This window comes from Siphateles boraxobius, unplaced genomic scaffold (genome assembly GCF_051911475.1).
Source record: "Siphateles boraxobius isolate OS27281-9 unplaced genomic scaffold, OSU_SipBor_1 14, whole genome shotgun sequence".
Classification (NCBI taxonomy): domain Eukaryota; kingdom Metazoa; phylum Chordata; class Actinopteri; order Cypriniformes; family Leuciscidae; genus Siphateles; species Siphateles boraxobius.
Genome location: NW_027508744.1, coordinates 614075 through 638760, shown reverse-complemented (window position 1 = coordinate 638760; position 24686 = coordinate 614075). Strand labels below are relative to the sequence as shown.

General features: G+C 40.4%; 2 protein-coding genes and 1 long non-coding RNA gene across 3 annotated transcripts; 1 reads left to right on the top strand and 2 right to left on the bottom strand.

The window, feature by feature from the left end:
* Nucleotides 1–257: 257 nt before the first annotated feature.
* LOC143738209 (uncharacterized) lies at nt 258–1885 on the bottom strand. The gene is made up of 2 exons (XR_013203852.1): nt 1750–1885; nt 258–566 (listed from the first exon to the last, which is right to left on the bottom strand). It is a non-coding gene; the product is annotated as an uncharacterized LOC143738209 (long non-coding RNA).
* A 3062-nt stretch (nt 1886–4947) lies between these two features.
* Nucleotides 4948–6795, top strand: LOC143738184 (uncharacterized). Its single transcript, XM_077230192.1, has 3 exons — nt 4948–5144; nt 5666–5841; nt 5979–6795. The coding sequence occupies exons 1-3, from the start codon at nt 4967–4969 to the stop codon at nt 6552–6554; spliced, it is 930 nt and encodes a 309-aa protein (XP_077086307.1). The 5' UTR covers nt 4948–4966; the 3' UTR covers nt 6555–6795.
* Nucleotides 6796–11533: 4738 nt separating this feature from the next.
* On the bottom strand, nt 11534–24679 carry LOC143738181 (4-galactosyl-N-acetylglucosaminide 3-alpha-L-fucosyltransferase 9). The gene is made up of 2 exons (XM_077230188.1): nt 23992–24679; nt 11534–14299 (listed from the first exon to the last, which is right to left on the bottom strand). The coding sequence occupies exon 2, from the start codon at nt 14287–14289 to the stop codon at nt 13108–13110; it is 1182 nt and encodes a 393-aa protein (XP_077086303.1). The 5' UTR covers nt 14290–14299; nt 23992–24679; the 3' UTR covers nt 11534–13107.
* Nucleotides 24680–24686: the final 7 nt, after the last annotated feature.

Genomic DNA, 24686 nt, shown 5'->3' with positions numbered 1-24686 from the left:
ACTAGCTAGTACTGAATAGTACTAGAACAAATATCGGTATCGACCAGTAGTTGTTTGTTGAAATCGGTAGCGGCAAAAAAAAATCCTATCGGTGCATCCCTAGCAATGTATTGTTTTTTCAATTTGTCCTTGTGGAATTGGGCTTTGTCTAAAACATTTTTTTTTTAATAAATATTTTGAAACCCTAATAAACAGTTAAATGCACCGCTGTCAAACACATCTTATGATACTTTAAGACAAATTAACTACAAGCACACTCATCACAAAATCTTGTATTGAAGGGCAACCCAATGATGGTTTATGCAAACCCAAACTATAAGTTCTGGCACTAATATTGTCATAGAAAATCAGATTGTGCCTCCAGCCGCATAAAAACAGTCCATGCTGCATTATCCTGCAAAATCATTTTCAGAGTAGAACCCTTGAAGTTTTCCTCTGTCCACATCCCCAGTATCCTTCAGTCTTTGTAGCCTACATATCATTGCATTGAATGCAACGGGAGATCAGATAGGGAGGTCTGTCGGTCCTCATATGCTCCTCTGAAAAGGAGTTCCAGTTTACCACTCCTGATGACAAAAGAAGAGAAAGGTTCATGTGTAAAACATGTTCGCATTTTTTTCTTTTTTTTTAATGTGAAATTTTCTGGTAGCAGTGTCTCCTCGGTATTCATTGGTGTGCCACCACAACAAGAAAATTTAGCACTTAGGCCGCGTGTCCACCAAAGTGTTTTTAGCCAGCTGAAAACGCTAGACGCTCTGCTGAAAACTCCTAGCTGTGGCGCTTCAGAGCGTTTTGGCAGCGCAGCGTTTTTTTTCTTCAGTTGAGACACTTTTTATTGTTATGATACGTAATATCCGCGAATGTGTTACTAGTACCTCATTTATCACATATTTTGTTTCTGTGTTTAATATTAAAATGTTGATACAATGTAACGTATTTTCTCTGGTTCTTGTTTTAAATTATTTTGTTCTGTTATTATGCTTGTTGACGTTGAACAAGCAGAATGTGGCGGTTGGTCGGTGTGATATTAGTCCCGCCCCTCCTCCACTGTGATTGGACGGTTGGGTAAAAAGTGACAGTGATGAGCGCTGTGTTTTACCCCAAAGTTGAACATTATTCAACTCGGCGACTAGTAAAAAATGCTGGGCGCTTCATCGTGAAAAAAACGCTCAGCGCCTTGTTGCGCTCATGCCGTTTAAACAACGCGGCGCTCCCATTGAAAACAATTGGAAAAATACGCCAGCCGCGTGAAAAAACGCTTTGGTGGACACACAGCCTTAAAAGAAACACTTATTGCCTAAAACAAAAAGCATTAGTCTAGTGTAGATTATATTATGACGATTAAAATAATTTTAGCACTAGAACCTCATAACTTAGGCCCACACATACATAGATTAAAGGACAAATGTAGAATCGTCACTCAAAAGCACCACAGCTGTACAAAAATCAGAGGAAACAGTCATACACTGGTATAGAAAATAATGAATTAGGCAACATCTATGTACAACATGCATTTACATTTTAATAATGGCAAGTGACCACTCCAGGGACCATCTAATGTGCTGTGTTGCTGGCGTCTGCGGGACACCGATTGACAAGCTCAACGCTTTCCTCTGCCCTTTCTGCAATGTAAAAAGCACAAAGCCGGCATGTCCAAGTTGAGTGCTCCTTGACTTTCACCTATAGCTCAAGAGGTGCTTTACCTCTACAAATATGTGAGGAGGGCAGAGGGAAAGAGACATAACCTACTGTCTAGCCAGCAGAAGTGTGCTTCCTTCAGAAAGGATTCCTCTCTCACTATCCTCCAGAAACGAGTGCATGTGAGAGCAAGGCTACGAATTGCAGGATCACCATCTTGTAGCACCACAAGGATGAAGACCATGTGGAAGCTGTGAACATAAAACATGAGTCACTACAAAATCAGTAGGCTCAAAAACGGGTCTCCATCATCATCATCATCATCATCATCATCATCATCGACCAGGAAAGGGTGAAGGGTGAACATGCCTCTTAATTGGCATGTTCTGTAGCCTGCACATTTGTGTCCTGCTAATAGCATATACTGGAGGTCTTCAACCCTGCTCCAGGGGACCCACTGTCCTGCTAAATTTATTTCCAAGCCGCTTCAGCACACCTGCCTGTGATTTTCAAGCGATCCTGAAGAGATCAGGTGTGTTTGATTAGGGTTGGAGCTAAACTCTGCAGGATAGTAGGTGCCCTGGAGCAGGGTTGAAGACCTATGTCTTCATATCAGGGGCGTGTCTAGAAGGGGGGCACTGGGTTGCACTGGCCCCCCCTGGAATATGATTGGCCCTCCTGGTGCCCCCCCAACATCATTGGGCTAGATTTACTGTCAACCGGACAATGCCCAACGCCATTGGATCAGAGCGCTGTCAATCACTGCTTGATTTGCGATTCGCAGAGCGGAATCACAGGTCCGCGTTTTTCAAACAGTAGAAGAGAGAGACACCTCGACACGTCACTGTTTATGGTTATACACACTCAATTACAGTATATATTTTGAAATATCGCACTATATGTTAGTCTGATTACTTTCATGTGTGACTGATCAAGCCAGTAACGTTAGATTAGCTAACGTAACTTCGGCAGACTGAATAGAGATGACTTGTCAGTGTTATTCCGCGGCAGCGCACACGACTACATAAATATAAAATAGATACATAGTACTTTATATTTTGTTTTAAAGACTAAAGGCACTATAATCTTTTTCCAAAAAAGCAGAGCCGTGGTAAACATTAAAATGTGAGAACTTCACATGCAACTCAGTGTAATTTATACTGAATGGGTTTTTGTTTATTTTTACACCACAACTAGTGGACATCCAAAGGTTTCTTTAATAAGAAACCATGTCAGAGACTGATTTCATGCAGAGAACATTCGCCAACACACACACACACACACACATTCAGTGTTTGTGTTGAGAATAAAGCATGTTAAATGACTAATTAATGCCTGGGTGATGCTTTTTATTTATTAGAACAAAACTGTGTGATCCAATCCATGTAAAATACAAAATGATTTTAAGGCTCTTGTTCAGTGCCACATTTAATGCCATCTATATTAGGTCACTGAGCATTGCAAAGATTTTTTAAATTGTGCTTAATATTTTCTAAACCAGTATTTATTTCCAGTTGAATTTTCTGATTTCCCATGGCCCCCCCTGACTGGTTCTTGGTCCCCCCTGTGCCCCCCCATTTATAAAATCCTGGAATCGCCCCTGCTTCATATATGTAGTTATTTGATGCATGTTGGATTAAGCTACAGTATGTAAGAAGTGGCAAGCTGGCATGTCTACATGGAGTGCACATATAACTAACTGTGATCATGTGAGTGAGTTTAAACTATGGCTCATAGATGTGCTTCACAGATACATCCCTGCAAAATGCCAATTCCCTCCGGAGAGGACTCGACACATGGCTCCTTCGCCTGGCATGGTTTTAAGGGGACAGGTTCCTTTAAAACAAGGGAGTGAGATGCGTGTTACCTTAATGGTCTAGTACATGTAAAGCACAAGAAAGATGATTACTTTAGACCAAGTTTTTGGGCCTGTAAAAATTCTGCCATAATTCTTACCATGGTGACCTCATCATATTTCCTCTTCCTATTGGGTCCAGACTTCCCCTGGCCATCTGTATTCCCTGCTTGGTAAAGTGGGCCATGGCTGTAGTAAGAAGTAAAAAAAAAAAAATACCTTGCTGCCCCAGATTACTGCTAATGATATTTCGAATTTATCTTCTTTTTTTTTAAAGACACTGGTACCTTTCAATCTCAAGATTCTCCACCAACATTGTGCACCACCACCTCCTTAAGCACGGCACGTCATGCTGAAGAAGAGAACGGAGTACAATACATTTACAGTTCAAGTTGCAAGTTAATTTTGAGGCCCAACTCCCTTTTCTAGTCCGAAAGGGCTTAACAGGCTAGGGCTGCTCGATTATGGAAAAAATCATAATCACGATTATTTTGGTCAGTATTGAAATCACGATTATGTAACACGATTATTTTACATGACTTTGGGAACGTGTTGCATTTATTAAAAGACACCTTTCAACAACTCTTGAAAAAAATCTAAATGTGAACATTTATTGCACTTTTTGAACTATTAAACCGACTTGCAAACTCACAAGTGGTGAAAAAGGTGACATGTTTACAAATTAATTTGTTGTAGGGGGTCACCAGGGCGTTTTTTGCCTTTATAAAGGACAATTTATTAAACCTTACTAAATATATGTGTTATGTCAAATTCTTACATTTGATCAAATTCAGTTGTAATAAAAAGGGCTGGTATCCATTCAAATAATTTACACTGCAAAATTACAACTTTAAAAATATTATGAGATTAAAACATAATAAAATAAAAAATAAAATCAATGATACCTTTAAACAATAGGACAAGTGACCGTCTTAATAAATGAATCATTGACTCATTCATTAAAACGATTCGTTCAAAATAATGAATCATTCAGTAACAAAACACAGCGCTTAGTGTTGCTTTTCTTTTGTAACAATTTTCGTCGGTGAAATAGAACAAAACCAGTCAATATTGTGTCTAAAATGTAAGTTACTAAATATAAACTAGTCTAGCTGCTACTTGTTTACGAAACTATAAATTCAATGTAACATTTGCAATCGTGATATAGAACAGCCCTTATGCCTGGTTCAGATTACACGATTTTAGCCCGATTTTGGCACGATCCGTTTGACGTAGGGTGTCGTGGGGATTCGTAAACGACAACGGGCGTCGGGACGCAAGATTCGATCGTATCATCTCGTATAGTGTGTCATAGTGGGCGACAACCTACGTCGCGTCTGCGATGCTTCACGACATCACGACAAAAAGACTAGCATGTTTAATTTTTTTAACGGTCGTCCACGACGGGTTCCGTCACATGTATGAGGTTGACCAATAGGAGCACAGAAGCGTTTCCGTACACAACTTTCAAAAATGGCGAAACGAAAGAGAGATGATGGTGCTACTAGGTGGAGTTATGAAATGGAGGAAAGGTTCGTGGAGCTGTGGCAACAGTACTCCTGCCTATATGATGTGTCATCGAGGGAGTACCATGACAGAATTCAAAAAGAAAAATGCTGGCGAACGATAGCGGAAACACTTCAGCAACCCAGTGAGTACTGAAATTAGCATTTAGCTAGCTAATCATTCATTAAATTTTCCTTCGCTATAGAGCAAATTGTTGTGTGATTATGTATGTAACGTTGTTATGTGTATGAGTGAGTGCGTGCGTGTGTGTGTGTATGTGTATGAGTGAGTGAGTGCGTGAGCGAGTCTCTCTGTGTGTGTGCGCGCGCATATGCCATGTATGTGTAAATGAACGAGAGTGAGTGAGTTTAGTGTGTGTGATTATGTATGTGTGTGATTATGTATGTGTATGAGTGAGTGAGTGAGTGCGTGCGTGTGTATGAGTGAGTGAGTGCGTGAGCGAGTCTGTGTGTGTGTGTGTGCGCACGTATGTAGGCCATGTATGTGTGAATGAACGAGAGTGAGTGAGTTTGTGTGTGTGATGTATGTGTGTGTGTGATGTATGTATGTGTATGAGTTAGTGCGTGAGCGTGTGTGTGTGTGCGAGTGCGATTGACAATTACAGAGACTAGATTTTACATTTGTAATCTGATTTCTTACTTACAGCCGGTGAGGTCCAAACAAAAGCTGCTTCCCTCCGAACACAGTATGGGAAAGTACTCCGTTCAAAACCGAGTGGCAGCGGCGACAAAGAATTAACTTCCAGACAGAAGTGGATTTTAAAAAACCTGCAGTTTCTACAGCCTTTTGTTGTACAACGCGTGTCTCAGTCTACACTGAATGTAAGTTTGGGGTAAAGGTTGTTACAGTACTTTCCAACTTTTAAATACATTTGTGAGCTTTCTATAGTATGCTTCCAAACATGTATTGTGCCATTACTTGTTATGCCTGATATTTCATACAGCTTGTTTTATCGTAGTTGGATGACTTGGAACACAGCATCACAGATGAGGGTGGAGAAGATCAGGAGACAGAGGAGGATGTGTTCGAGTCATCCACCTCCACCTCCACCTCCCACCACACATCTGGACCATCAACTCCACAAACCTCACTTGAAGCCTCATCATCCCACCAGCATCGTCAGGTTCCTGAAAGAGCATATTACAAACCCAAACAAAAGTTACGAGACAAATCATTAGATGAACTTGAAATCGAGAAAGTAACCATTTTAAAAAATGTATCTGAAACACTGGTAAATGCCGGTACGGATGTTGATCAAACATTTGGCAAACAGGTAGTTACTGAGATTAAGCTAATTAAAGACCCACTGACCAAGATGAGACTCCGTCGTAACATCCTTATGATGTTATACGATGCACATGAAAATGAGGCCAGATTAGCATTACATCCTGGCCCCCAAACACCTTGGCAGGGACACACAAATTTGAATCAACCCTACCAGAATACATCCATTCATGTACCCTCTGTAACACCTCCAGTGAGCTACCTCAGGGCAGTAGAAGTGGCATATGACCAGGAAATAAATGGGGTGTAAGTTCAAGGATTGATCCCTTTTTTGTGTGTGGTGGTGCTAGACTGCAGTCACATTGTGTCTTAAATGCTGTTTGTTGTTGGCACTTTGAATGCGGTTTATGTTTAAGCTGTTTTGCAATATTTGTACATTTTAAAAGGGTTAATGTTTGCGAGTCATTTACACTTTGTTCAAAACTTACGACTTATGAAATGAGTCAAGAAAAGTGTTATTTGATTTCAATAAAAGATTTTACTAAAGAAAATGTATCTTGTGCATTTTTAAAACACAAATCATATTACCTTCTTTAACCATCACACATTCTACAATTTTTTTAATTACACATATATAATTAAGTCTTTAAAGGGTTAATTCACCAAAAAAAATTATTCTGTCAGTATTTACTCACCCTCATGTCGTTCCAAACCCTTCGTTCATCTTCGGAACACAAATTAAGATATTTAAAAGTATCTTAATTTGTGTTCCGAAGCTGAATGAAGGTTTTACAGCTTTGGAACGACATGAGGGTGAGTAATTAATGACAGAATAAATTCTTTGGGTGAACTATCCCTTAACATTTTACTAAAGTTTTCAACCTTTCTGTTGGTTGTATATTGTACTAATTTGTATAGTGTAAAAAAAACAAAAACAGGACGTCTTTCTGAGCGAGTGTTCTATACGTCTTGCAAAAATGGTCAATATGAAAAGATTTAACCAGTTGGTGTTTAAATCATATTTTCCTGCCAGGAAACAGATCCAGCAGGTGAAAGAAAATATGCCTTTAAATTGTCTCTCTGATTTTTGGCGGCGGTTGTGGCATTCCGTGCACTGCTTGCTGCCACAGAGGGGAGTTCTCCATCCCTTCTCCAAGCTCCAGGAACCATGTTGTGATCGTCATCTTCTACATCTGCAAAGGCTGAAGGCAGGTACACATCTGACGCCTTCTTCCTCAGGAAGTTGTGCACACAGAGTGCAGCTAGTGTAACTGTTGTCACTTTCTCAGGCTCCAGTGCAATGTTGGAAAGAAAAACACGGAGTCTATTGGCCAAAATTCCAAATGCGTTTTCAACTGTACGCCTTGCCCTTGATAGCCTGTAGTTGAATATTCGCTGCCCATGGTCCAGATTTCGGAAGGGGTATGGCTTCATCAGGTCGATTCGGAGAGGGAAAGCTTCATCACCAACAAATGCATAGGGCAAAGATATGTTACTCCCTGGTAGTGGCTCTGGGGGTGGGACATTCAGCAGATCTCTGTCCATGGCAGCTCGGAGGTCTGACTGGCCAAATATTCCTCCATCTGACACTCTTCCTTGCACGCCAACATTTGCATAAATAAATCTGTAATCTGCGTCGACTACTGCCATGAGTACAACAGAAAATCTGGACTTGTAGTTGTGGTAAGTACTTCCAGAGTTTGCAGGTGGCTGGATGTAGATGTGCTTTCCATCTATGGCTCCTAAGCAATTAGGAAATTGCCATTTGTTTTCAAATCCCATTGCCACCTCTCTCCACTCTGCCTCCGTTGTAGGAGTCTGAAAAAAGAAACACCATATATAATTAATACATGTAATGTTCTCTCATTTTTTACAGAGGTTCTAATGTACTTTTTTTTTTTAAGTATTTTTTCTAAAGTCCACTGATTATAATTTAGAAAATTATCCATGATCTACTCTGGTTTTGACTCTCTGGATAAAACACGTGGTTTTGGGACTTCTCCAGTAAAGGCTTCTCTTTGTGTGTCCACCCACTGTTGTGAAATGTACATCTGTCTTTTATTTACATCAAATGACTTACCTTTAAATGATCATCCTTTAAGACTCCATACAAGGCTTGACAAGTCTCCATTACTATCTCACTGATGGTACTACGGCCGATCCGGTACTGGAAGCTCAGAGATCTAAACGTCTCTCCTGTGGAAAGGAGCAAGTGTATAAGGTGCATAATACACCATGGCCTGGTTTTACAGAAATGGCTAATTAAGCAAAGATTAGGCATTAAATTAATTAGGGCATCTGAGTAGCTTTTATAAACTTGCCTTAAAAACATTACTGGTGTGCATCTTGAGACAAAACAATGTCACTGACATATTTTAAGTGCATAGGCTATTGCTTTCAGTTTAAACAGCTCAAACTTGCAATTTAGTCTGGGACTAGCATACATTTTGTCTGTGAAACCAACAATATGATTTTTTTTAAATGGACTTTTTACCGGTAGCAAGGAATCGTAGCGTAAGTGACAGCCTCATTCTTGCACTGATTGCTCTTCTCAGTTTTGTGTCCCTTCTTTGGATACATGGTGTGACTTTGCCAAGCAAGTAGCTGAAATCCTCCACATCCATCCTAAGCAGATCACGAAAACCCTTCCTGTCACTGTCCTACAGTGTAAATAGGGGAAAAAAAACATGGTGTGGTTGTTTGGTTTACAAAGGCGAAAAATAATCACACCCAATTAAAATGTATGTGCTTTTCACAATACATATAATTTCAAAGCAGCTTTACGATAATGTTAGTGTTTGTAATAATTTAATAGATTAGAGTTGGTCGATAGCATAGTTTACATTTTGTATACTAGTATAATTTACAACACAAAATATTATTATTGAGAGTGAAAAAAAACTCCTTCCCTTAATGTCTTTAAATATTTATTTGTGTACAGTTGGTGACTTTAAAGACATTAAGGGAAGGAGGGGTTTTTTCACTCTCAATAATAATATTTTTGCGTATAATGGTATTGCAATTTTTATAATTAAGATTAAGCCTATAGATGATGGTGTTATGAATCAATCAAAGGCATTAAACCATTGAACTGATATTTTATGTTAAAGGCTAAATTACCCCATGTGACTGCATAACGAAAAATGTTTACTTCTGAACATTAGAAGTATTTAATTACATTGGTGAACAATTACAATTTTTAACAGTCTGTTTTTGTAATATGTTATCGTTGTGGCAAGCAAGCAATATTATTACTTGTACTACTGGCTAAAGTAAAAATATTTAAGAAAACAATATTTTACCTCAAGTTCTCTTTGGAGGATTGACAGCCCATACTGTCCTCTTCGAGCAATCCAGGAACGTGTCCATTGTCGGGTTTTCTTTCTTTTTTTATGTTTTTCTGAACACAGGACAGCCAATACAACACTCACCGCTTCATCCATTGTTTGTTTACGTTCGTTTCCGGAAGTCACTCGCTACTAGCAGTTTCGCCTTCTCGATGACGTCACGCGCATCGTTAAAGACGGCACGCGATGACTGGTCAGGAAGCAACGTGTAGTCTGACATGTTTCTTGTCCACGACACGACAAGATTTTAGGAGTCAAAATCGCGTAATCTGACACAGTGACTATCGTAACAGACAAAAAAATCGTGTAATCTGAACCAGGCATTAGTCGTTTTATGTTACTTAACTACATATGTTAAAAAAAACTCAACACATACACACTCAACACACTCATACATGTACACATTTCTACCTCATTATGTTTCTTCTGTGAGTTTTTGTGTGAGCTGTTAGGCTCAATTGTTTTTGATTTCTCCACTAATGTCTCCCTCACAAATAGACAGGCAGCGCAGCTTCCAGAAACTATCCATTACCGATCTCTGTTTACACTCTGACTGTATAAGATCAAAACCATCTCGCGTTTCGATCGGTCGGGCAAGTAAAACTCTTTAACTTCAAACTTAAAAATCCCCTTTTCCCGGACAAGCAGACAAGTGTTGATGTCGCTCCCTGTGTTCATTATCGATTTGTTTCGTGCTGTAAAGCGGAACAGATGATCAGGTCATGTGCGCTCGCGCTGCCGTTCGCTTTAACTGAGGCGCTACAGTGATCGAGCAGAGATCTGCGACAGCTCAAGATACGTCTATGGTCTCACTCCAGTCTATATTAAATTAGCCAATTGTTATTGTGAAGTTTATTGTGCTTGCAGTTTATGACTGAGAGAGTTTATGGCTTCGGGAGAGGCGGATGTGCGCGTGCGCGAGTCATTCGGAACACAGGACAAAATAATCGTTTTTAGTCGATTGTACTATTTTGGAGATCGTTGGGAGCCAAAATCGAAATTGAAATCGAAATTCGATTAATTGCACAGCCCTATAACAGGCCCACTTTATATCAAGCAAAAAAGGACGACAATCCCTGACTTAAACCCTCATAGAAGTAAGAAAATAAAAACTCTCCCAAAAAAAAAAAAAAAAAAAGGTAAAAAGGGAAGAAATATCAGGAAGGACCACGTACAGAGGATTTCCTGGACAAAATCAAAAACCAAATTCCAGATATTCTAACCATATCTTTGAGCATTGAAGTTATACTTAAAATTGTGAAATCAAATGGAGCCTCCATGACAGCAATCCAGGAGTACTGCAAATATAGCAAAGCTGCGTTTGTACTAAAGTTGTAATTCTTTTTTTGGGTGCATGAAAAGAAAAAGAGAGAATCCTCTTTCACAACAGTATGATTCCCATTACATTAACAAAAGCTGCTTTAGGTGGAACTGAGGAGAAGGGAATAAACTAAAGCGTCGTCAAAGAGCGCTGACACTGTGCTGCCATTTTACTTAGGCAGTGAGAGCATGAAAGTGTGTCTCGCACTAAATGTGTGATAGTTGGCAACCCCACGGTGTGAACCTTAGTCCTTATGCTTTAGCTACAAAAAGTATGCGTCGTTCAGTGAAGTGGCAAAAAATAAGTGTACTTAACACATTTGTATTAACACATTAAATGTGTTAAACGCTCAATAAATGTAACTCTGCATTTTATACATTTAACCTTTAACAAGTCTTTACCTACTCAAACATGTATGCTTGGTCAGTGATGGGTTAAGTTGTCATCAATGGGTAACTACAGTACAGCAACACACACACACACACACACTGTAGTTTATTTGAGCGTTGCAAGGAAGTTTGTGCTACCCAGAGAAAGCTATACACTTTTGCATTCTATTTCCATTGATCTCAATAGCAGTTTTTCAGATAGGACAGACACCCACAAATAAAAGCACTCCAGTAAAAGCAAACTTTACTTTAATGACAAGAGCAACAAGGATGATTCAGTAGGCCTTCATGTATGCATTTAGACCTATAATGTTGAACCGACAAACCGCATTAAAAAAATGGTTTAATCTTACATCTATATTTCACAAAATGTTCCCTTCATTGCAGTTTGCTTTGTATAAAAACCTTATATAAGACTGTGACATAGGGCTGCTCAGTTATGGCATAAATCATAATCACAATTATTTTGGTCAATATTGTTTTATTTAACATGATTACGAGTGAGCCATATGACCAAAACCTTATACAAGTAATTTATTTAACAATAGAGATATATTTATCAAGTATATAGGCTATTTGCCCGAAATAAGGTTGCTATATCTAAATTTTACAAACCGGAAAAATTTCACAATCCTCAATATCAATTTCAATACCAAAGTAGAATACTAGGCCTATCTTCAAAGTATTACAAATAAGTAAACAGTCAGTAAACAAAAAACAAATAAAAAAACAGATATAACAGAAAAATTATACATATGAAACAAACTAAGTTTGCTGTAAGTTGTTCCATTCAGCTCTAAGTATTCAGCAACCTACACCAGATATTGAATAATCAAATGTAAAATTTAAACTGTATAGTCTCCACTGTAAGAATCAAACTTGCTTTGATTCTTATTAAAACTACAAAAACTATTCAGTCAAGAGCAGTGCGTGATTTTCTCTGTCTTTTGTTGCCGTGTCCACAGAAAGCCATCCGAGGAGCAGCTTGAGTTCTCTTTCGTGCTCTTATAACTGTTTATATTATAAAGCACGTCCCATTTAATGAAAGTCACGTTACATGATTTTACTGATTCGCGTGTTAAGTTAAGGGCTTTTAAGGAGGAGCGAAAATGCACCGCTGTAAAGAAAAGGAACTGAATGGGGCACAGTTATCATTTTATCTCAATTATCGCATTTGTATAATAGTAGGAAGCCGAAATCGATGAATTGCACAGCTTTACTATAGCAGCGTTTCAACCGCAGGAACTTTCCCCAGGAACTAGGCACTTTGGGGTGGTACTCGGTGTGTTTTGACTGTAGGAACCAGGGTCTAATGATGTTCCGGGTAAATATTTCCCCCTCCGAAAGTCCCTGCTTGCGAGGTAGTACTTTTTCAAAGTTCATGAACTTTCGGGGGTGGGACTTGGGCAATGGTTGACTCTACACAGCATTTCATTTTAACCACTATTTTTAGAAATCTGTTGCAGTGAGTGCAGTCCTACATCACCAGACTAATTTGCTTAATCTTCACTTCACTTTACTTTAGACTGCGGTGTAAACGCAGAAAGTAACTGGTCTGGGGGGAAAAAAGTTCCTGGGACAAATTGTTCCAGGTAATTTCCATGGAAACGCGGCTTATGACATTAATGTTTGTTGCTAAATTATGCTGGTCAAGAAATCAAGAATTTATTGTCAGAACGAGAACTCAAAAAAGAAACAAAAAACTTTGCTCAATTACTTTTTAAAGGTGTATCCCTCACAGCCAAGTTTTCATCCATAACAAAAAAGGCATCTGCTATGACTGAAGTCTATTGTTAACATCAGTTGTCAACCCCAGTACCAGCTGTTGAGATCATTAACTACTCTATAGTTCTTGTTTCTTCTGATATGATCGCAAGCTCGACAGGCGTGCTCAAGACCAAAGACGCCTGCACTTGAAACAAAATGTTCCCTCCAGGTGAAGTACTGTCTGTACAAATCATCATTTTGGTCCAGAAGCTTAAGATGTTCAGCTAGTTCTTTGGGGGAGTTAAAGTCATCCACATGGATAAAGGCACTTCCTGGTATGAGTTCCTCATAGTTCTTTCTGGGTGGGCCGAGGACCACGGGAACAGTGCCGAGAGATAGAGGGTTGTACAGTTTTTCTGTAATATAGTCTTTATGGATGGAGTTCTCAAAGGACAGGTAGAATTTACAGCTGGACACCACATCTGAATAATCTTGATTACTAATGCGCTTGTTGAAGTGATTTCCGTAGGTTTCTATACTGATGTGTTCCTTTAACTCTGCATAGTATCTTGACCGCTTATGGTTCCAGTTCCAGTTACTTACAATCCAGCAAACAAGTTTATTCTTACGTGGGATTTCATCATGTTTCTTTCCACCAGTGTTCTCTGAGATTCGCCCGTAAGGGACCATGATGTCTGAATCTTGTCTGTAATTTGCCGTCAGATTAAACAGATTGTTTAGATTTGAACGCTGTGGTGAATTGCTGGGAGATTCCATGTTCATCCAGACCCATTTCTGGAATGGAGGTCGTGGCAGTTTCGGCATGTTGGATAAGTCCCCATTGATGTCTCTGTGATGAAATAAAAGGCCTTGTGCTCTGTTAAACTGACTCTTGTCGACTGTCAAGTGGCAGCCGTGGATGTCGAACATTGAACTACAGATTCCTAAATCAAACTGTTGCCCAAAAGGCCACATCCAGATCAGGAGAACAGTGTCTCCCTGCGATGAAGCGGCTTCTGTTTGTGTTAACTGGTGTCTGAGAGAGGTGAAGTTCACCATACAGGTGTTGTTCACTATTTGGATTTGATTTGGCCTCTTAAGAGCGTTGATGCAGATGTTTCCGCAGACATCTCCGCAGACATCATGTTTGGGAACGGCTGGACATTTTAACCAGTTTACTGACGGCTCATAGTACATGTAGAACATTGCTGAGAAACATGTCATCAAAACCACTGCGATGAAGAGGTTCTTACAGGATCTGGAGGAGTTTTGGGACTCCATCTTTGACCTTCTGTAGAGAGAGCATGAGTAAGTGCTGGTGTTTAAATATCTTTCTAGATTTGTGTCAGAAATGCTCTGATTAGCTCTATAATTCATAACACAGGAAGAATATATTTTTTCATAACCCAGGAAAGGCTACTTAAGGGCACATGCTTTTTAAGGACACAGATATAGGGTTTTTTAATGGAACTTTTTAGGATCACCTTTGAGTGTGTGTGTGTGTGTATGTGTCTCAAAGTATTAATGGTCATGAAGTAATTAAAAACAGCTGATCTGCTCATTTGGAGATCAACAAATTGGATCTTTATGAGACAATATCTTGCACTTAAGCAAGGTTACTACAGGTTACACATTGCGTTGACAGTTTTTTGTTTTCCTTTTTTTTCCCTTTTACTTCAAGGTCAATTGGTGCTTTTCAGTACAGCTACAAATGGAACACTAAATGATGTACTAAATTATACATTTAGACATTACTTTTGCGCTTAAGAAACAAAAGCGACACACACGTCAATAGCGGAGTGAAACATTGCTGCTTGTTTGAATCTCGCGCCATACGGAATTTATTAGCTCGACTCAAATGAGAGCAAAGTGCAAGCTCAGAACGAATACATTTACTCGCTGACCGTCTTGAACACACCATCACACTACCAATAAACAGCGCAGTGAGAAGTGTTCGAGTTCAGTGCAGTTCTCCGATACCAACCACAAATGTCTCGGTGATTTAAACAAGTTTGAAGTCAGATGAAACCGTGCTGACATTCTCAACACTGATGTGGAAATCAGGAGAAACATTGTGCCACATACATCCATTCAGTTAGAATGCTTTTCAACCCACAAATTTAATATGGATTTACTGTAGTAACACTAACTGTAATCATGGTATTGAGGCAGAAATGTGGCATATACATATTGAATTTTATTATGTTATTGTCTGTCAGGGTCCTGCCCTGACAGTGTTGTCTGTCATGTCTCTGTTCAATGTTTCTTTGTTTGTCTTGTGTCTGAGCACATGGCTCTGTCTCTGTTTGTATTGGCCATGTGCTCCTCTTGTCCAGTTCTTCAGGACTATGGCTACGGGCCTTGATTACGAGGATGCAGCCGTGGGAGATGAACTGTGGGAGATGGAGCAACTGAGGATTTTGTATTTTTGGAATTTTTCCAATTATCTGCACCCCCGCAAGGATTGGTAGATCCTTGCACCTGCAGAGTCCATCTGCAGTGACTACCCTACCATCCCTCCTTCGTTGAGTCAGGACCGTGGTTTTCTGACTCCCACTGAAAATCACAGGTTGAGGAGGAAGAGGGTGGTTGAACGTGCTGCAGCTCCCCCACATATGGCCGATCCATAGATTCCATTTTTTCCCTCACAGACAGCGTAGCTGTTCCTGTGGCGTCTATTCTTCTCATGGCCATTAAAGTGTCAGCTCCAGCCTCTGAGCGCAGTCCAATGTCAGTCAAGTCATCCCAGAGTCAGTCGAGTCCGCTCGAGTCATCCCAGAGTCAGTCGAGTCCGCTCGAGTCATCCCAGAGTCAGTCGAGTCCGCTCGAGTCATCCCAGAGTCAGTCGAGTCCGCTCGAGTCATCCCAGAGTCAGTCGAGTCCGCTCGAGTCATCCCAGAGTCAGTCGAGTCCGCTCGAGTCATCCCAGAGTCAGTCGAGTCCGCTCGAGTCATCCCAGAGTCAGTCGAGTCCGCTCGAGTCATCCCAGAGTCAGTCGAGTCCGCTCGAGTCATCCCAGAGTCAGTCGAGTCCGCTCGAGTCATCCCAGAGTCAGTCGAGTCCGCTCGAGTCATCCCAGAGTCAGTCGAGTCCGCTCGAGTCATCCCAGAGTCAGTCGAGTCCGCTCGAGTCATCCCAGAGTCAGTCGAGTCCGCTCGAGTCATCCCAGAGTCAGTCGAGTCCGCTCGAGTCATCCCAGAGTCAGTCGAGTCCGCTCGAGTCATCCCAGAGTCAGTCGAGTCCGCTCGAGTCATCCCAGAGTCAGTCGAGTCCGCTCGAGTCATCCCAGAGTCAGTCGAGTCCGCTCGAGTCATCCCAGAGTCAGTCGAGTCCGCTCGAGTCATCCCAGAGTCAGTCGAGTCCGCTCGAGTCATCCCAGAGTCAGTCGAGTCCGCTCGAGTCATCCCAGAGTCAGTCGAGTCCGCTCGAGTCATCCCAGAGTCAGTCGAGTCCGCTCGAGTCATCCCAGAGTCAGTCGAGTCCGCTCGAGTCATCCCAGAGTCAGTCGAGTCCGCTCGAGTCATCCCAGAGTCAGTCGAGTCCGCTCGAGTCATCCCAGAGTCAGTCGAGTCCGCTCGAGTCATCCCAGAGTCAGTCGAGTCCGCTCGAGTCATCCCAGAGTCAGTCGAGTCCGCTCGAGTCATCCCAGAGTCAGTCGAGTCCGCTCGAGTCATCCCAGAGTCAGTCGAGTCCGCTCGAGTCATCCCAGAGTCAGTCGAGTCCGCTCGAGTCATCCCAGAGTCAGTCGAGTCCGCTCGAGTCATCCCAGAGTCAGTCGAGTCCGCTCGAGTCATCCCAGAGTCAGTCGAGTCCGCTCGAGTCATCCCAGAGTCAGTCGAGTCCGCTCGAGTCATCCCAGAGTCAGTCGAGTCCGCTCGAGTCATCCCAGAGTCAGTCGAGTCCGCTCGAGTCATCCCAGAGTCAGTCGAGTCCGCTCGAGTCATCCCAGAGTCAGTCGAGTCCGCTCGAGTCATCCCAGAGTCAGTCGAGTCCGCTCGAGTCATCCCAGAGTCAGTCGAGTCCGCTCGAGTCATCCCAGAGTCAGTCGAGTCCGCTCGAGTCATCCCAGAGTCAGTCGAGTCCGCTCGAGTCATCCCAGAGTCAGTCGAGTCCGCTCGAGTCATCCCAGAGTCAGTCGAGTCCGCTCGAGTCATCCCAGAGTCAGTCGAGTCCGCTCGAGTCATCCCAGAGTCGATTAAAGCTGCCGTCGGCAACATTTTTTTTTTATCATATTCAGTGAAATCGACACTATAATCCGACAGAACAACATAAGTAAAGTGGTTTCAGAAAAAACCCAGAGCTTCTAATTCCACCTGGAGCGTGTTATTTGTTTTGCAAAAATCCACCGCTCCCGGATCATCGGGTCAAATCAGCGCAGGGGGGTGTGAGATCTGACTGTCAATCACAGGTCGTGCACACGCCACCCCTCGCGGTGATGACGAAAAAGAGGGATGGCAGAAAAGATTCCAATTCCTCGGTTAACCTCAAGAGCTAGGAGGTCAAAAACAACACCGGAAAAGAGAACACCTGCTGAAAAGAAAGAAGTAAAGAAAGAAAGCGACCGTGCACGTAATATAACCAGGATCAACATCGGATCGGCATTTGAAAGGTGGAGAGATTTACGTGATTTAATTGGGTTCAAGCTGGATGCAGAGCTTGTAACATTTCTTCTCGACTGGTAATTGTGCTTTATCAACCGGTTACTTTATTTCTTGGTGTTATGTTAGTAATCTATGTTTGCCCAAATGTATTCACTGTTGGTATGGATAGCTAACGTTAGCACTTGTTGGGCAGGTTCATTAGTTTGTTTGCACTGAAATCCGTGTGAGCGTAACGTTAGGTGGATAAAAATGTGAAGGGATAAAGTTCGGCTTTTTGGAAGAATCAATGCTACTCTATCTTTCTTATGAGAGTAAGAACAGTAGGAAAGCTACTGTTATTGTATGTGCTATCTGACTAACGTTAGCTCTGTTATATAAGCAATAGAACAATGTACAATGATCATGTCTGCCGCATATACCAAACACAGGTGATCCATTCACAAATTGTCAAGAGTGCTTGTTTTAACAGACGCACGCATATCTTATAGCCTACAGATCCTAGATGAAAACGGCATCGTTGTTCGTCGTCAGTGTTTTGTTTCCATAGCACATTAACAAAAAGTTTAATGACACTAATAACACTAAAAACAATACAATTACTAAATACTAATAATAATAATATCACTAAAATGATATAGGCCCGTCTTTAGTTCACGAACACAGCACAACTCTGCCATCTGTGAAAATCAAAAGTAGCTTCAAACACTTGTTTAACAAGAAGTATTCTTGTAATTTTTTCACTGTCATTAATGTAGGTCCACAATAATAATATTAAGCCAGTAAATTAAGATAGTTGCTATATCGTTATATCCATCGTCGTCTCTGAGAGAATGCGGCGTTAATGCAGCGACAGCCGAAAGCTCAATCCGTTTCTACTTTCACTTTCAGGAATGAGCGCGTTTACATGCTCGTTCTTAACCCGATTATTCTGAATAAATAAATAAACTGACAATGCATGTGGTCATGTAAACGCATTAACCCGTTTTCCTTTATCTGAGTCAAGTCATAAGTTTAAGTATAAACCGATCGACTCAGCCAGATTTCTGCCCCTTACTCTGATTTCTCCCGGCATTTAAAACACAAGAACCCGCGTTCTTTGGGCTTATTGAAGTGCGCATGTGTGAAGTGCATCCAGACAGAGAGAGCACTGGTGGGAGGACATATATTGCAAACTCTGACTCTTTCTTGACCTTAGAAATTCTTAAAACGTGTTTTCATCTCGTGCAGAAGTACAGTCAAAATGCTGCATCTGTAACGGCATGAGACGATCATGTGTTTCCGTAAATTTCCCGCTGACATGTTGAAATACTCTGAGTCAGATACAAAAATGATTAGGATCTTTTTTTACCTCACTGTACCGGGAAATAACCTGATCTAGCCTAGTAATAAACACTCCACCTTTGCTAGCAAAATAGAAAAATATTCTCGTATAAAATGAAGTAATAAAACAAGCAAAATAATGAGTAAATAATCAAGTTAATAACTAAATAAGTAAGCCCCGCCCCCTCACGATAATATCGTGCATCGCCGATCTCACAGGCTGACGATAGGACGATATGAAAATGGAGCATATCGCCCAAAACTAGTTTGACAGCTTTTTTTTAGCTTGTTTGCTGTACACCCTGTGTAACATAGCAGCTTTTAGACATTGTTTTTTTTTTTTTGTTATAAGTCAGAAATGACAAGGAGGCAGCTTCAAGCAATACAAAGTCAATGGAGCGGGTTGGATTGTTACCCAACAGACCCCCCCCCCCCCCCCCCTCGGTGTGGGCGTGGCCTAAATGTGGTCTTGAAGGAACCTGTGACTGGACAGCCTGAATCATTTACCAGTCCTATCATGTCCAATGTGTGTGTGTTCGATGTTTCTTTTTTTTTCCTTATGTCTGAGCACAAGATGTGAGCCATGTGCTCCTCTTGCCCCGCTCCCTTGTCTAGTCCTTGTCTAGTCCTTGTCTAGTCCTTGTTTTCTTGAGTGTGTTCACATTCACTCTGCTCCCTTTATATTGTGCCCCTTTCCCTCATGACCTTTTTGGTCATTTGCATTCAGTTTCCCTTGTTCCTGTGCTTTTACTCTAGTAAAGTTCCAGTCTTTTGCTCCAGTTCTCACTAACCTTATTTTGTTTCTCTCTAGTTTTAGTCACTATTTTTCTCTCTAGTTTCCTGCAGTCTTGTAGTTTTGTTTTTTATTTGTCTTTGTTTTTAGGTCCAGTCATGTCTGTTGCTACATCTGCTAGCGCTAGTCTGGTGGTACACCAATCTCATCACCCACTGTCAAGCGTCTGGTTCCCAGAGCCGCTGCCTTGTCTCCATCATTGGCCGTCTTTTATTTGGAGTCTCAACCCTGACCAGCCAAGTGTGCTTTCTCGATTCTTATTTTTGCATCCTCGTTTCCTTTCCTTTATACTTGATCACTCAAGCGTCACTTAGCAGCGCTCAAAGGATCTTCCATTATGCTATTATGTAGTTTGGTTACATAAGACAGTGGTTTAAGTTGTACCCCTATACAAGTTAGGTTTTTACAATTTTTACAGATAATTAATGTTTTGTTAAAGGTCCCCTGACATGAAATTTTCACTTTCTGAGTTTTTTTAACATTAATATTAGTTCCCCTAGCCTGTATTTGGTCCCCTCGTGTCTAGAAATTTCAGTTGGTGTAAACCGAGTTTTGGCTATCGTTCTCTGCCTGTGAGAAACGGGCTGATCTTGAATCTCCCCTATATGACGTCATATAGGGGAAAGGTTACCTCCCCCTTTTCTGCTTTGCCCGCCCAGAGAATTTGACCCGCCCATGAGAAAACGAGCTAGGAAGTACGAACGCGCGCGCGACTTTAGTTTATCCTCGAGAGATATCATGGCGTGTGACCGATCGAAGCACACAAGTTGAATAGAGAGATATAATGGCTTGCAAACGAGCGAAGCATGGCAGTTGATCAGTGTTCGGATGTACAAATGAACACAAAAGTATTTTTTTAGTTCCTTCATCCGAGCCTCTGAAGAAACAATGGGTTAATTTTATTTTCTCTGGAAATGCGCCGATACAACTTCCCAAAGTTTTGGATGGTCCAAACATTTCACCGACGACTGTTTCCTCAACTTGGGCCAATACAGAGCTGGCCTCGATGAACGTCTGAAAATAAATCGATCGAGCTACCAAGCAACAATTCAAGTTCAAGTTCAGACAGGTAATCTTTCTCTCAAAATCGTTCAATACTGTTAATGCATCAGTAAGTCAAGCCAGTGACTAAAATATCACCTTCACATCGTTTATTTTAGTAGGATAAAAATAATCTTATTTAAATTGTGAACAAATTATTTACAGAAATCGATCAAAGAACAATTTTTCACACAGCACGAGTTTATCTGGACAACTCGTAATAAAATCAATGACGCACGTGACTGCACAACGAAGCTCTTACTGTATGTAGGCCTACATCATCGTGTTTGCATTGGTGCAAGCATTATGGCTCGTTTCCACTGAGCAGTACGGTACGGTACAGTACGGTTCGGTTCGGGTCGGGTCAGTAAACCATGATCCGGCTAGCGTTTCCACCGCCAACAGTACCCTACTTGATAGGCGTGGTGTTTGCCGGAAAGAAGCGGTCAACGTCATTTTCGCGCGAAGAAGAAAGCGACAAAGTAAACACCAATGGATGGCATACAGCAGATCTTGTCCTTGCTTCTCGGCATGTTTGTCACAAGAAGACAAGCGCCGACATTAGGCATTTCTCAATACCAAGTATGTAAAGTTCTCAGCAGAATGACTCCTGAGGACGCGAGTCCGGTAATTCTCCAAATGGAACAGCGCATTCGTGAAAGCGTCACTCATCTCGCTCTGCATGTACATTTTAGGCAACAATAAAACGAAATATGTTATAAAACACCACTCTGCCTCTTTTCGTTTTCATTTAAATACATTTTTATTTAAATTTAAATCCTGATGACATTATTCACAGCATGTTTAACGGTAGCCTATAACAAAACGAAATATAAAACACAACCCCGCATTTCGTTTAAATTTAAAAAAATATTAAACATATTCCAGGCAATATGTGCATTTGTACAAATGTTGCAATAAACAACATTACAGTGATAATCTTGTAATAAAAAATGACAAAACTCAACCCTATCTCTTTTTGTTAAATTTCAGTTTTATCAATAATAGCCATTATAAAAGTATAAGTAAAAGGTAACGTTACAAGAAGCTATACAATAAGAAATAAAGCAAACATTTCAGTCAAACATACAAATTCAGCGCTAGTCTAACGTTAACGTTACAACGGAAAAGTTATAGCCTAAATATATGAAACTTCACTTGGCCCTCAGCCAAAACGATTGGCCAGGGAATGAATTATCGATTCACGAGACCAAAGAACACCCGTTAGATATACACAAGACGAATTACCACTACAGAGTCAGCGGTAAACGTCAGAACGACTAGCCGAGGAAAGGCTGTTCCAGGCGGGAGACATGAGCGCCGAGCGCCCGGTGATCGCCTGGAATGGATCAAATTATCATAAATCCTTATAAATAAACCGCAGATTTGAGCTTTAAACAACTACATTCTCGCCTCAAAAACTCTTAAAACTACATTTCGTGAAAGAATAACCGTAGTATTATATTCCAACTGTATATTAAAAATGGCGCTTCTTATGTTGTCATTCCCCTTGTAGCTCGCGCAAGTGACGATACTCTGTCAACCAATCAGCGTTCTGCAGTGAGTCTAGCTCCACCCTTTAGTACCGTTCCACTGTGCTAGGTACCCCAACGGAAGGGTACCCAAAAAGTGGTACGGTACGGTTCGGCTTTTTGGTACCATTCACAACTTTTGACAGTGGAAACGCAAATAATTGCGTACCGTACCGAACTGTACCGTACCGTACCGCTCAGTGGAAACGAGCCATTAGAGAGAGTGTAGAAACTGCGTTGCAATGATAAGATCTTCAGTCTCGCGATCTACAGACTGTCATCTGCTTGCTCAATGCTCATCACAGCAACATTTTATGTGATGGGAATAGATCTAAATACTTTAAAAACTTCTCACGATTCGTTAATCTCGATAGCTGTATTAGTAAAAACGTATAATAGCAGTAGTAAAGGTATTCGAGAGACGTTCACATGTAATGCGTAGCTATTTTAATATGCACGCATGTTAGCCAATCACAGCAGTGGCCGCGTTTACACTGAATCCCACAGCAGACACGCCCCTTCAAACAGAGTGTTCAAATCAGAGGCTAAAATCAGGCTAGGAAAAATGCCTTTTATTTCTAAATTATGACTTTTTTTAATCTAAAAAACATACTAACATTATAAGGGCAACCCAGGAAACATTATAAAATAATAAAATAACCCCATGTCAGGGGACCTTTAATGAAAAAAAATTAACATCCGCATCTCAGTAGCCATTTACATGACACCATTTTCAACTAAAAACTGATTTTTTTTATGAGTAATACAATACCCATTCATTTACAACGGTGTTTTGGTGGCCTGAAAACCAAACTTTTAAAAAAAGATTCCAAAGTGCAAGTTTTTGAAAAAGATACCGATATGCCGATACGTGTATTATGAGCGAGTGTTCTGTATCTGTAAAAGAATGCGTATGTGCGCAGGCGTGTAGTCTTTTTTTTACAAAATGACATCGCCAATTACTGGCCTGGCATTTAAGTCGTTTTTTGCAGATCTGTTTGAACAATTTTTTTTTTATGTTGTCATCTGTACAAAAATAAAACTTTTCCATTTTTACTACATTGTTGTCGTGTAAACATACCCTCAAGCTACTGTGAAATATGCAGTTCCAAGAGAAAAAAACATATAATATAATAAATAATATTATCATTAATAATTAATCATTGTTGATACTAAACCAGATGCTAGTGCCACCGTATTGGCACCATTGGTGCTACTGTTAGTTTCAGCCCTGACATGATCCTTCAGAAATCATTTTAATATACTGATTTGGTGCTCAAGAAATATTTCTGATTATTATCAATGTTGAAAACAGTTTTTGCTGCTTCATATTTTTCTGGAAATCGTGACATAAATTCTTTAAGTATTCTTTGATGAATATAAATTTCAAAAAAGCAACATTCATCTTTTGTTACATTATAAGTGCATTTATTGTCAAGTTTAATCAGTGCGTCCTTGCTGAATAAGTATTAATTTATTACAGTAATCATATTTTTATTTCTAGCACCTTAAAGTCATCATGATTTGATTCATCTGATGTTTAAAGTGGTGCGGAGATTCAGATTTAGTTTTGCTCACATTAAATAGGCATTAATTGTTCCTATTGAATAAAAGGTCCTTCAGAGTTACAGTAAATCTGATGATATTTTTGAGGTTTTAGTATAAATAAGGAGGTACATAACTTATGGAGACTCACCTGTGATGTTCGTCATATAATCCCACAGTATTAAACCATCTTTCGTTACAATCCCACACAATCACAAGTGCTTTGCCCTTTGCGTTATACTCCAGAAGTACAACAAAAATGCTGTAATTGTCAATGAGTGATAGAAAGATTTACAATAGATCTTTTCAACTCTTAATCCCTCCCACAGCTCGGCATCACATTCACCACAGATGAAAGAACACAGAAAAAATGATAACCTGAAAATAACAACTGTCAAAAATAATATTTAATATTACAGAATCAACCTAAATCCAATCTTATTTAATTGTCTTTTGCATTTAATTGTATTACGTTTACTCTGCTTATGTTTGTAAAATGGAAGTTATCTTAATCTTTTTGTGTTTGGACTACATGAATAATAAATGCATAACTGAAACTAGTCTGCCTTGGATGTGTTAGTTTGTCTTTTTGAGGAAGAGTAGAAGAGTAGGAATTGGAAAGAACAGCACTTGATAAATGCGCAGTAAAGTTGGAAATATAAAGATGCAGGAGTTTTTGTGTGGTTATTGTGCTGCAGAAGTGTGAGCTTGTGTGGTTAGTTTGTAGATTGGTGTCGTGACAGAGCGGTGAATTCAGTTTCCATCAAAGAGAAGTAGAAAAAAATAACTTCCTACTTTTTCATTGCATTTGCATGCTAAAAAGTAAGTTAACAGTGAAATCTAGTG